The 14,029-nt window shown below is 43.2% G+C and overlaps 1 protein-coding gene across 7 annotated transcripts in view; it reads right to left on the reverse strand.

Moving 5' to 3' along the window:
- The window catches only part of LOC122542628 (RNA-binding protein with multiple splicing 2), a 110,428-nt gene that overhangs the window by 16,327 nt on the left and 80,072 nt on the right, over positions 1–14,029 (reverse strand). For 6 of the 7 annotated variants that reach the window (XM_087982032.1, XM_087982030.1, XM_087982033.1 and 3 more), the window contains one exon: positions 7,579–7,681. The exons of the other annotated variant lie outside the window; for it this stretch is intronic. In XM_087982032.1, coding sequence (XP_087838158.1) covers positions 7,579–7,681 — 103 coding nt within the window. The remainder of the gene's footprint in view (positions 1–7,578; positions 7,682–14,029) is intronic. 7 annotated transcript variants of the gene reach the window in all.

Raw genomic sequence — 14,029 nt, forward strand, 5'->3', positions numbered from 1 at the left:
GGAACTCAATCCCTCTACCAATGAACCTAACACACCGTATGCCTTCTTAACAGCACTATCAACCTGGTGGCAACTTTCAGGGATCTGTGTGCACAGACACCCTCTGCACATCCACTCTACCAAGAATTTTTCCATTGACCCAGTATTCTGCCTTCCTGTTATTCGTCCCAAAGTGAATCACCTCACATTTATCTGCATGGAGCTCGTTTGCCACCTTTCAGCCCAATTCTGCAGTTTATCCAAGTCTCCCTCCAACATTCTTCCACACTGTCCCCACCACTCCACCGACTTTAGTATCATCTGCAAACTTACTAACCCATCCACCTGTGCCTGCGTCCAAGTAGTTTATAAAAATGACAAACAATAGTGGTCCCAAAACTCCTTGTGGCACACCACTAGTAAGGTGACTCCAGGCTGAATATTTTCCATCAATCACCACTCGTTGCCTTCTGACAGAAAGCCAGTTCCTAATCCAAACTACCAAATCACCTTCAATCCCATGCCTCTGCCTTTTCTCCAATAACCTACCTTGTGGAACCTTAAAGGCTTTACTGAAGTCCTTGTACACCACATTAACTGCCCTACCCTCATCCACAGGTTTCTTCAAACCAAGCAGCTCATTGCTTAGTTGGCAGGGATAAAGGAACAATTAGCAAGCAGGATGTGGAGATGGGAATAGTGGGCCATTTTCAGGTTGGCAACCCATAGTCAACCACAAGGACATTTCCTACACCCTCAACTTACCGCTATACTTGAAGGAAGGGGCAGGATATATGGTTGCCACGTTAGCCGATGACAGAGGCGGAGGTGGATGAAAACAATTTAGATCCTGTTGCAGAGTCCTTTAAGTGAGTGGGCAAAAAAATGAGGCAGTTACAGCTTAATGCAGGAAAGCATGAAATAATCCAATTTGGCAAAAATTAAGTAAAGGCAGAATGTTAAAGAGATTGCAAAATGCTGCAGAGGGATCTGGGTATCCTAACAAGTGAATCAAAGTCAGAATGCAAATGTAGAAAGTGCCTAAAACCACAAACTAAATTTTGGTATTTGTTAGGGAAAGTATGAAGATTGCAACAGACATTCAGGACCTTCAGTGAGACCACAGCTGGAGTACTGTGTACAACGCTGTCTCCTTAATTTCATTAGCAGCGCAGGGCTACCTTGATTATTTAAATAACACGGCCAAGGAGTATTACGTCAGGTAACTGAGGTGGCTCTGCATACAAAATGTTCATTCAACTAACCCCTGGGTTGAAGGGGTTAGGCTGTAGAAAGAGTCTAGACTACACATCATGCAACGAGTACAAGTAATGACCAAGGTGAAACCAACATTAGAAGGACTTGGCAGGGTGCATACAGAGAAGGCTACCCTGTGTGTTGGTTGGGCAGTGTTGGGCTACCCTGTGTGTTGAGATTCTCTACTCCTGAGGATTGTGGAGGATTCAGCGTTTATTATGTCTACAGTCTCAGGGAATTGAGGAACATGGGGATCAGATGGGAGTTGTGAAGCTGATGGCCAAGATCAGATCAACCATGATCATAGTCAATATCAAAGCAGATTTAACCAGAGTTGGAGACGGAATACAAGCACACAAACCGACCACTCAGCCCATTGAATAGTAGAGCAAACTCAACATGATCATGGTTGATCCTCCAACTCTGCACCCTGTCCCCACTTTCTCCTCAACAACACTATCTCCTTCCTGCAAACAAATGTTTTTGTTTCATCTGTGGTACAGAATTGCACCACACTCTGGTTTGGGGGTGGGGGAGGGATATTTTCAGTCCTAAAATGGCCTACCCCTTACCTTAGTTCTGAGTTCAGTCATTGGGAACAGCTTTTCTTGCATTTAGCCTATCTAGCCCTGTTAGAATTGTATAGATTTGAGTTTCCCTCCTCCATTCCACTGAACCTGTGAATATTGTCCAACTCAATCCAGTTTCTCTTCATACATCAGCCCTGCCATTCCAGGATCACCAGAATCATATGCACGGCTCCACATGTGGCTTTACCAAAGTCTTGTAATGAGATCCCAACTCCAGCACTCAATGCTCTGACCAAAAAAGGTAAATGTGCCAAATGCCTTCTTCACCACTCTACCCATGACATCACTTTCAAAGAACTGCATACCAGCACCCCTAGATCTCTACAATATTCGCCATGGCCCGAACATTACCTGTGCGAGTCCTGCCCTGGTTCGTCTTAGCAAAATGCAACACCTTACATTTATCTATATTGAAGTCCATCTGCCATACCTCGACCCAGTTTTGCTCTTAGATAACCTTAATTATCCACAAGACCACTTATTTTGTTGTCATCTGCCAACTTGCAAACCATGCCTCCTTTATTCTCATCCAAATTGTTCATATGACAGACAGTTAGCTTCCACTCCTTGTACCTCTGGCAGACCTGGCTATTGTCACATTTGCAATAAAGTTTCTCATTTGCTTCATGAAGAGCAACTCCTGAATTTGAAACTCTCAATTAACCCTTCTCTTCACTGCCTTTACTCATGAAAAGGAGACAGCTGCCAACTTCTCTTGGCTTATTCTAGGAAAGTTGCACTCAGCCCTCTGAAACCCTGATACTCTTCCTCAAAAAAGAAAACAGCCTCTAGAGGGGACCACTCATGTAAATATCTCCGCTTCTGCGATCTTGTGGGGTTTCTTTTAAACCAAAAAATAAAACCAGGGTTCCAGTCTGCATTTTTTCCCCTCTTAGGAAGGCTTCAACTTGGTCCAATACCTTCAAAGTTGTGTGTTGATAGAGGTTTCAGTTCTTTGGCCCTTGAAAATTTGGAACAATTTGGGGTAAAACATCTCCATATAAAGTCTAGATATGCAAAACATGGAAACAGACCCTTCGGTCCAACCCATCCACACCTGCCAGATATCCCAACCCAATCTAGTCTCACCTGCCAGCACCTGGCTCATATCCCTCCAAACCCTTCCTATTCATATACCCATCGAAATGCCTCTTAAATCTTGCAATTGTACCAGCCTCCACCACTTCCTCTGGTAGCTCATTCCATACACTTACCACCCTCTGCATGAAAACGTTGCCCCTTGGGTCTCTCATATCTTTCCCCTCACCCTAAACCTATGCCCTCTAGTTCTGGACTCCCTGACCCCAGGGAAAAGACTTTGCCTATTTATCCTATCCATGCCCCTCAATTTTGTAAACCTTTATAAGGTTACCCCTCAGCTTCTGACACTCCAGGGAAAACAGCCCCAGCCTGTTCAGCTTCTCCCTACAGCTCAAATCCTCCAACCCTGGCAACATCCTTGTAAATCTTTTCTGAACCCTTTCATGTTTCACAACATCTTTCCGATAGGAAGGAGACCAGAATTGTACACAATATTCCAAGTGGCCTAACCAATGTCCTGCACAGCCGCAACATGACCTCCTAACTCCTGTACTCAATACTCTGACCAATAAAGGAAAGCATACCAAACGCCTTCTTCACTAGCCTATCTACCTGCGACTCCACTTTCAAGGAGCTATGAACCTGCACTCCAAGGTCTCTTTGTTCAGCAACACTCCCAAGGACCTTACCATTAAGTGTATAAGTCCTGCTAAGATTTGCTTTCCCAAAATGCAGCACCTCGCATTTATTTGAATTAAACTCCATCTGCCACGATCCTGTTGTAATCTGAGGTAACCCTCTTCGCTGTCCACTACACCTCCAATTTTGGTGTCATCTGCAAACTTACTAACCTGTACCTCTTATGCCCGCATCCAAATAATTATGTAAATGTCAAAAAGTAGAGGACCCAGCACCAATCTTTGTAGCACTCCACTGGTCACAGGCCTCCAGTCTGAAAAACAACCCCATCACCACCACCCTCTGTCTTCTACCTTTGAGTCAGTTCTGTATCCAAATGGCTAGTTCTCAGTGTTCCATAAGATCTAACCTTGCGAATCAGTCTCCTATGGGGAACCTTGTCAAACGCCTTACTGAAGTCCATATAGTTCACATCTGCTGCTCTGCCCTCAATCTTTTGTTACTTCTTCAAAAAACTCAATCAAGTTTGAGAGACATGATTTCCCACGCACAAAGCCACGTTGACTATCCCGAATCAGTCCTTGCCTTTGCAAATATATATACATCCCTCAGGATTCCCTCCAACAACTTGCCCACCACCGACATCAGGCTCACTAGTCTATCGTTCCCTGGCTTGTCTTTACTGCCTTTCTTAAACAGTGGCACCATGTTTGCCAACCTCCAGAATTCCGATACCTCACCTGTGACTATCGATGATACAAATATCTCAGCAAGAGGCCCAGCAATCACTTCCCTAGCTTCCCACAGTTCTTTGGTACACCTGATCAGGTCCTGGGGATTTATCCACCGTTATCAGTTTCAAGACATCCAGCACTTACCCCTCAGTAATCAGGACATTTTGCAAGATGTCACCATCTATTTCCCTACAGTCTATATCTTCCATATCCTTTTCCACAGTAGATACTGATGCAAAATACTTATTTAGTATCTCCTCCATTTTCTGCAGCTCCACACAAAGGCTGCCTTGCTGATCTTTGAGGGGCCCTATTGTCTCCCTAGTTACCCTTTTGTCCTTAATGTATTTGTAAAAACCCTTTGGATTCTCCTTAATTCTATTTGCCAAAGCTATTTCATGTCCCTTTTTGCCCTCAAGTATACTCCTACTTTCTTTATACTCTAAGGATTCACTCGATCTATCCTGTCTATACCGGACATATGCTTCCTTCTTTTTCTTAACCAAACCCTCAATTTCTTTCGTCATCCAGCATTCTCTATACCTACCAGCCTTCCCTTTCACCCTGACAGGAATATACTTTTTCTGGATTCTCGCTCTCATTTCTGAAGGCTTCCCATTTTCCAGCCGTCCCTTTACCTGAGAACATCTGTCCCCAATCAGCTTTCAAAAGTTCTTGCCTAACACTGTCAAAATTGGCCTTTCTTCAATTTAGAACTTCAACTTATAGATGTGGTCTATCCTTTTCCGTCACTAATTTAAAACGAATAGAATTATGGTCGCTGGCCCCAAAGTGCTCCCCCACTGACACCTCAGTCACCTGCCCTGCCTTATTTCCCAAGAGGTCATGTTTTGCATCTTCTCTAGTAGGTACATCCACATACTGAATCAGAAAATTGTCTTGTAGCACTTAAATTCCTCTCCATTTAAAACCTTTAACACTATGGCAGTCCCAGTCGATGTTTGGAAAGTTAAAAATCCCCTACCATAACTACTCTATTATTCTTACAGATAGCTGAGATCTCCTTACAAGTTTCTCAATTTCCCTCTGACAATTAGGGGGTCTATAATACAATCCCAATAAGATGATCATCCCTTTCTTATTTCTCAGTTCCACCCAAATAACTTCCCTGGATGTATTTCCTGGAATATCCTCCCTCAGCACAGCTGTAATGCTATCCCTTATCAAAAAGGCCACTCCCTCTCCTCTCTTGCCTCCCTTTCTACCCTTCCTGTAGGATTTGTATCCTGGAACATTAAGCTGCCAGTCCTGCCCATCCCTGAGCCATGTTTCCGTAATTGCTATGATATCCCAGTCCCATGTTCCTGACCATACCCTGAATTCATCTGCCTTCCCTGTTAGGCCCCTTGCATTGAAATAAATGCAGTTTAGTTTTTCGTCCAACCTTGTCCCTGCCTGTTTGACTCCTTTCTGTTCTCAACTGTACCAGTCTCAGATTGATCTCTTTCCTCACTACTTTTGCCAATCGCAGTGAAACCTCCAAAAGCATTAGTTTATCAGCTTTCAGAGTCTCTTAATGAAGAGATCAAAAAACCAGATCAAAAAACTGCTGTCATTATTGCCTGAAGCCTTGAAACACTATCCTTTGGTCTGCTGCTTTTAATTACCATGACAACTGGTTTCAAATTTGTTTTGGAGTCTTACAGAAGTACACCTTACTTTTTTAAAAAGCTTAGGGATCACCTTGAAAGGACTTGGGTCTCTGGAAAGGGTCAAGATTTGAGATTATTTTTAGACAAAGGTCTGAAGAAAAAGGATACCACAAATTCATTTTCAGCAATGTCAGCGTGAGGAGGAGTTAGAGCGCTTTACAAATTTTACTCTAGCAAAACGCTTACACAAAATTTTCTATTTGAATTCGAGGTGTGCACTTTAATCCAGCAGGATTTTGGATCAGGCCATTCCTTCTGCTGGTGTAGGTAAATCTTTAAACAGATTTCATTTCATGAGCTTCTGCCATCTCTGGAAATTTGGCAGGTAGTGCAATATTTGGTTTCACGTATATTAAGAGCCTAACAAAATTTAATAGTTCAAGAGTCACTTTAACCCTGGAGGTCGTTCATGTGTCTAAACAAATTAGGGAATTGTATCTGCAAACATCAGCTCCAGAATTCACCAGGTGTTTATCCAACCACACTCCCAGCCAAGTAGGTCCTCAGCTAAAAAGACACCGTCTGGATCATTTCTATAGTGCTTCAAGCCAAACTGTGCCTTGAGCCACACAAGATTTATTCCAGACCATCAGGCATAGGGCAGTTAAATGAAAGTATATTGTAGTTATTTACTAACTGAGAGTCTGACTTCAAGGTGGAAAGTTGTTGGAAGTGATTCTGAAAGATGGATTTGTATGCCTTTCAGATTCCGTGTGGGGAAACAGGCCATTTGGCCCACAAGGCCCACACTGACCCTCAGAGCACCACACCACCCGGACCCATTCCCATCCATTATTACCCTACATTTCCCCTGATTAATGCGCCTAGCCTACACATCCCTGAACACTATGGGCAACTTAGCATGGCCAATTCACCTAACCTGCACATTTCTGGACTGTGGGAGGAAACCAGAGCATCCAGAAGAAACCCACGCAGACACAGGGAGAATGTCTGTGGTGGAGTTTCCAGTTGCCAGAGGCTGGAATTGAACCTGGGTTCCTGGTGCGGTGAGGAAAGGGATAATTAGAGAGTCAGCAGGATTTTGTGCAAGGGAAACAGTGTGTCTCAAATTGGAGTTATATTTTCAGGAAGCAAGCAAAATGATTGATGAGGGCAGAGTGGTCGACAGTTTACTTGGACTTGACTAAAGCTTTTGACAAGGTTCCACACGGTAGCTTAATTAGTAAAGTTAGATCACATGGGTTTCAGGATGAGCCAAACAATTGGATACAAAATTGGCTTAAAAACGAGGCAGCGATAGTAGAGGGTTGTTTTTCAGACTGGAGACCAGCGACCAACAGCATTCTGCAGGGATCAGTGCTGGGTCCCCGTTTGTCATGTACATAAATGATTGAGAGAAGATAGAAAACATGGTTAGTAAGTTTGCGGATGACACCAAGCTTGGTGGTATAGTAGACAGTGAAGGTTATTCAAGATTAAAAAGACCCGATCAATTGGGTCAATGGGCTGAGAAGTGGCAGATGGAGTTTAATTTGGCTAAACACAAGGTATTACATTTTGTTAAAACAAACAAGGGCAAGACTTGTACAATTAAAAGTAAAGCCTTTGATAGTGTTGTAAAACAGACCTAGGGGTTCAATTATTAATTCTTTAAAAGTTTGTATCACATATAGATCGGATGGTTAAGGTGTTTAGCACACTTGCCTTCATTGCTCAGGTCGGAGTAGAGGAGTTGGGATGTTACACTGAGGTTGCACAGGACTTTGGTGAGGCCTCTTCTGGAATACTGCATCCAGTTCCGGTCATCCTGTTGTAGGAAAGATATTAAAGCTGGATGGGATTTAGAAGAGGATTATCAGGATGTTGCCAGGAATGGAGGGTTTGGACCTTTTCACTTCAACGTAGGTTTAGGGGGTGTCCTCAGATTTGTATTCCTCACGATTTATATTAAAAAAAGGTGAATGATAGTTGTCTTTTCCCTAGTGTGAGGGATTTCAAGACTAGGGGGCATATTTTAAGGTAGAGAGATTTAAAAAAAAAGACATAAGAGCAATTTTTTTTTAAAAAAGGTGGTTTGTGTGTGGAATGAACTTCCAGAGGAAATGGTGGATGGGGGTATAATTACAGTTAAAAAGACATCTAGATACATTCATCAATAAAAAGTGTTGAGGGATATTGGCCAAGCACGGGCAGGTGAGACCAGTATAAATTCTGTGTCTTATGATTCTGCTCCACAACCACCTGATGAGGGAGCAGCACTTTGAAAGCTCGTGCTTCCAAATAAACCTGTTAGACTATAACTTGGTGTTGAGACTCTTAACTTTGTCCACCCCAGTTCAAATCGAGACTAGTTTAATTTGGGATAATGGACTGGTTGGACCGACGGGTCTGTTTCCATGCTGTATGACTATTATTAATCCATTAATACAGGAATGGATCACAGCACCAACTCAAAAATTCTCAAGGGAAAAAAAGAAAAATCAGCTTCAGATTTGTAGTTCAGGCGACACATTTTAATTTCTAAAGTTGGCAAAGTGCACTGCTCCAGCATAAGGAGGTAATTGGTTTTCAAAAGCATACCTTCTTGTTACCCATGGAGAAACACAAAGGCAATTCTTACTCCAATCCAACTCAAAGCACCCTTCTCAAAAATAAAATCTCCAAACAGCTCATCACAAACACAAACCATGGTGGTCTGACAATTCTGTAACCAGCAACTTCAAGCAGATTTCTCCAACTCCACAGAGATTCTCATCGTTAAAAAAAAAATCTCAACAGTGGAAGCTTTCAAATGACAGGGAACATTCCCAACAAGACCCTTCAATTGAACGGTTACTCAATCCAAAAGTATCTAGGAGTGCAAGCTGCTGAAGTCATTGAGATGAACTTCAGATAGTCACAGAAAATGAGCTATTTAACTCTGATCAGATGCAGATCCAAAACTAAATTAGCTTCAAAAAGACAGCACAGATTGAGGCAAAGAAAGAAACAGTTTAAAACAGAGAATGTCTTTTTAGGGGTGGGAAGGAGGAGGAAAAATGGCCCACTTCTTACTGCTACTGGAACTCTATCCCTCCTGGTTTTCTTTAGAGAACTCAAGTGTTCACCAGACTGATTCTCCGGATAGTAGAAAGACGGGGGGGGGGGGGGGGGGGGGGGGGGGGGGGGATGCAGCAGGGAGATCTGACAAAATCTGGACTGGAGAGGCTAGATGCGGATAGTATGTTGGGGAAGTCCAGAACTCAGGGGGGCACAGTCTAAGGATAAAGGGGTAAGGCAGTGATTTGAGGACGGAGATGAGGAAGAATATTTTCACTCAGGAAGCTCAACCTATGGAATTCTCTCCCACAGAAAGCTGCTGGGCCAGTTCATTACATAGGTTCAAGAGGGAGCTGGACATGGCCCTTGGGGCTAAAGGGATCCACGGGTATGGAGAGAAAGCAGGAGTGGGATATTGAGATTGCATGATCAGCCATGATATTGAATGATGGTCCAGGCTTAAAAAAGGAGCCTACTCTTGCACTGATTTTCTATGTTTCTGTACCCAATCTGTGTTGTGTTCTTAACTGCAGTAAAATAGACATGCTACCCAAGCATTTCAAAAGTTTGAAAAAACATTTTTTCAAAAAAAAAATTGAAAAAATACAGCAAGGAGACTTAACAGGCAAGGATTATGAAGTGCCTAGAAAGAAAGTGAGGGGTAAAGGGCAAATTTGAGCCTAGCACTTAGATAGCTGGAGGTAAAGCTGCCAATAGATTAAATTCAGGAACATGTAGATGGTTAGAATCAGGAGCTTAAAAATGTGTTGCTGGAAAAGCGCAGCAGGTCAGGCAGCAAAGGAACAGGAGAATCGACGTTGCTTATGCCCAAAACGTCGAATCTCCTGTTCCTTTGATGCTGCCTGACCTGCTGCGCTTTTCCAGCAACACATTGAGCTCTGACCTCCAGCATCTGCAGTCCTCACTTTCTCCTAGTTAGAATCGGGAGTACAATTCTGGAGTGTTGTAGGGCTGGAGGAAATAATATTGACGGAGGTTGGTTACTTTGGAGGGTTTTGGAAAAAAAAAAGTACAGAGGAATCCCAGTTTATCTGAACGTCAGATAACAGTTTAACCAAGCATCAGGCCTTTGCGATCAAATGCCACTGAGGATCCTCCATATTCAAACGGAGGTGTTGCTGAATTGGCAGTTAACGGAGACTCAACAGCAACAAGGTGAAGGCGACCTGGGTGAGCTATTACAAGGACACCAAAATTTAGAATGTGTTTGAAAGTAAGAGGTGGACTTAGCCAGTGCAGCTTCTGAAGAGCAGAATCCAGGTGTTGCAGACAAAACTTGCATTTCTCATAACAGCTGGATAAAAATCAGTGAAAGAACTAGCAGTTGAAACGGAGTTACCTCAAGCGACCCGGAGTTGAAAATGTTTTCCACAAATGAGCTGGGCTCAGGGTTAGTGAATGGGGCAGGTAAACATGGCCAGTATGAAGGTGGACTGCGAAAGCTCAAAAAAAAAAGCCAGGCAATGATTTGCAAGTTGCTCTACTATACATCCCAATTCGGATATGCAAGTTTCTGAGGCAAGGTTATATTCACAGAAGCATTAGTGCAGAAGGAGTCCACTCAAACCATTGTTCCAGCACCACTTCTAATACATACCATATATACTACAGTAATTGCTGAATGTTTTTGACTACTTTTTAAGGTTAAATTTATAGGGTCGACTATTGCATGGTTGCTATTTAAGGGGTCAAAACTCATGCTATCACAATTCATACCATACCAACTGATTTCTAAACAAATAGAGGGAAAAAATGAATTCTGGTAATTCTGAAAACGCAGAGTGGAACACAACAGCCAGCAGGTTGAACGGAGCAGAACCACCGACAGACTGGAAATCTGGAGTGGGATGTGACGGCCAGCACAATGACTCAAATGTTAATCAGTTACCTGTAAAGAACAAGGGTTGCCTTTTACATGAGATGTATGGAAAATTCCTGGTTATTTGGCCAAAAATAGGGGGCCGACTTTTCCATAAGATCAATTATTACTCGAGTAGTTCCAATCTTCGCCCCACTAGATGCCCTCCACCAATATCTCTGCACAACATGTCTATCCAAACTGGGAGTTTGAATATTCATTCTGTTCCTCTCTCCAGTCAAAAATAATTTTAAAATGTTCAAACTTCCAGAACCAAAGTATTTTGCTTGAATCAAGCATTCTCAAGTATTGCCATGAGCTACACAGACTCAATTCACTGTCATGTTGCCATAGTCTTTGTTTAAAAACTGAGGGATGCCTTGGTTAGCATTTATTGCCCAGAGGGCAGTTAAGAGTCAACCACATTGCTGAGAGTCTGTAGTCACACGTAGGCCAGACCAGATAAGTATGGCAGTTTCCTCCCTAAAAAGGGATATTAGTGAACCAGATTTTTTTTTTTATTTCCACTGACAATCCACAATGGATGCACAGGCACCTTAGACTCCATTCCAAATTTGGTTTCTATTGAATTTAGTTTCTACCATGGTAAGATTCAAACCCAGGCCCCCCAGAATATCACCACAACATAGGGCTGCTCTCTCTCATGGTAACCTCAGCCAGTGCAGGAAGTGAACCCATGCTATTGGCATCACACTGCTTCATAAACCAACTGTCTAGCCAACTGCAATATGCCAAGCATAATGCCAACTCCTAGCATTCTCTGCAGCTGTGCGCAGGTCTATTTTAGATGGACATTCAAGAGGAGCTTCAGTTGAGGCAAGTCAAAACAGCAATAAAACCTACTAATTTGTGAATATTTAGAAATAGATTTTTCTCTATTCTTGGATGTGTAAAAATATCAGCAGCCAGCATGCTCCCACCTCCATCCACCTATTCCTCCCCCCACCCCCCTCCCATTTATCCCTCCACCCCGAAGTTCCCAGCCTCATTCCTGAAGGAAACGTCGATTCTCCTGCTCCTCGGATACTGGCTGACCTGCTGTGCTTTTCCAGCACCACACTCTACACTAATCTGCAGTCCTCATTACCCTAGAGTGATTTTAGAATCCCAGGTAAATGAGGCTGAATTTGCATTCCAATTTTCCACAAGAGAAAAAGCACTTCCAAAGCAAAATACTGTTGGTCAACCACCAAGTAAACTGAATGTCAAGTGGCCATGAACAGCATCATCTCACCTCACATCTAGATTAGTCAATAAGGTGCACCTCTCAAAATCAGCACAAAAGACAAAGGGGGTAGCAGACATCTGAAGCAAGTTTGGGATAACCCAGCAAATGGTAAACCATAAAACAATTTTGCAACTTTAAATTTCATCAGCAACTTTAGTTCACAGTGCAGCCACGTTTAACACGTTTAGGCCAAACTGTGATCCATCTGACAACAGCAGCAGTTTGAGATTGAACAAAGAAACCCATCAAATCTGAAAGCATTACACTTGCTACGTGCAAAATAACCTTGCGTGGTCTGTAACAAAATTAGCTCAGGGCAGAGAGTGGACAAGAGCAATTCTAGCCCTCTTCAGGGTTCACTCTGCAACTGGCCCCTCCTTTAACAGGGAGAGTCCAAAGAGGCAGATTTGAGACTGTACCAGGAATGTTTTCTGCAGTTAGATCCAATGCTTCGGCCTTGCAGAGAGACCCTAGTCAACCAGGTCAGATGCACACACAATGCAACCTTGTAGTACTGAAAGCCAAGTGGATTTGAAATGTATCTTCTGGGCTCAAGGGCCAAAATTGAGGGAACAGATCAGATCAGTTTCCACATTGTTCCTAAAGCAGAGTCTCAAATTGAATAACATCATGAAGGATCGATCAGGAAGGGAATACTACACATGCTAGAGACAAAGCATCAAATATTGAAATTTACAGGATTAGTGGACTGGATCTTTTAGTTTATTTCCACTTCATTTCTTCTTCTAGGCCTCACTATTTGCCTTCTCTGCAGCTGTAATATTGTATTCCTCTCTTTGTCCCATTACCCTGATGCACTTTGTATGGTATGATCTGCCTGTACTGCACACAAAAAACTTCAGTGTCCCTTGGGACATGTGACAATCAAAAAGGCACTTCCACAACCAGGTGACAGGAACTGGAGTCTTTAAATTGCGAATAGTTTTTGAGCAAATTACTTTTGTTATGTGGGTGACACGGTGGCTCAGTGGTTAGCACTGCTACCTCAGCACCAGGGACCTGGGCTTGATTCCAGCCTCGGGCAACCATGTGGGGTTTGCACATTCTCCCAGTTTCTATGTGGGTTTCCTCCCACAGTCCAAAACCGTGCAGGTTAGGGTGGACTGGCCACGCTAAATTGCCCATAGTGTTCAGGGATGCGTAGGTTAGGTACATTAGTCATGGTAAAACTAAATGCCAATTTTCCTGCTCCTCTGATGCTGCCTGACCTGCTGTGCTTTTCCAGCACCACACTCTTGACTCTGATCTCTAGCATCTGCAGTCCTCACTTTCTCCTAGATGTAGAGAGTGATAGGTTCAGGGAGTGGGCCTGGTTGGGGCACTCAGGGTCAGTGTGGACTGGCTGGGCCGAAGGGCCTGTTTCCACATTGTGGGTATTCGATAACAAACAACTGACAGAAAGCTGGACTGCAGTCAGGCTCAAAATACACAAATCAATAAGAAACTGCTGTCTCTCCCCTCCACAGTCACCAACTGCATCAAATCAGAAGTACCAAATTGGAACTCAAGTTACACACCGCTTGGCTTTAAAGCCAAAAATCCAAGAAAAATGGTCATGGTTAAAATAGAATGTCAGATCATGAAGCAAATTATGGAAGTCGGAAAGTCTAGCTCAATTCTTCCCACTTGCTATAGCATCGTGGTCAGACATGAATAAAATCTAGTTGCAGCAGCAAATACTTCGTATGCTGCTGCCTTTTCAAAGGCAAAAGGAAAGAGGCTCAAACATGGAATGAAGGACCATCACAGAATCCTAGAACCCCTGCAATGTGGAAGCAGGCCAATTGACCCTAGTCTCCAAAGAGCAGCCTGGCCAAACTGAACCCCATACTGTATTCCTGAAACCCTACATTTCCCATGGCTAACTCAGCTAGTCTGCACATGCCTGGACAATTTAGCATGGCCAATTCACCTAGCCTGCAAACCTTTGGTCTGAGAAAGGAAACCAGAAAACCAGGAGGAAACCC

This window comes from Chiloscyllium plagiosum, unplaced genomic scaffold (genome assembly GCF_037043375.1).
Source record: "Chiloscyllium plagiosum isolate Xiang-an unplaced genomic scaffold, Cpla_swu_hap1 HiC_scaffold_42, whole genome shotgun sequence".
NCBI classification, from domain to species: domain Eukaryota; kingdom Metazoa; phylum Chordata; class Chondrichthyes; order Orectolobiformes; family Hemiscylliidae; genus Chiloscyllium; species Chiloscyllium plagiosum.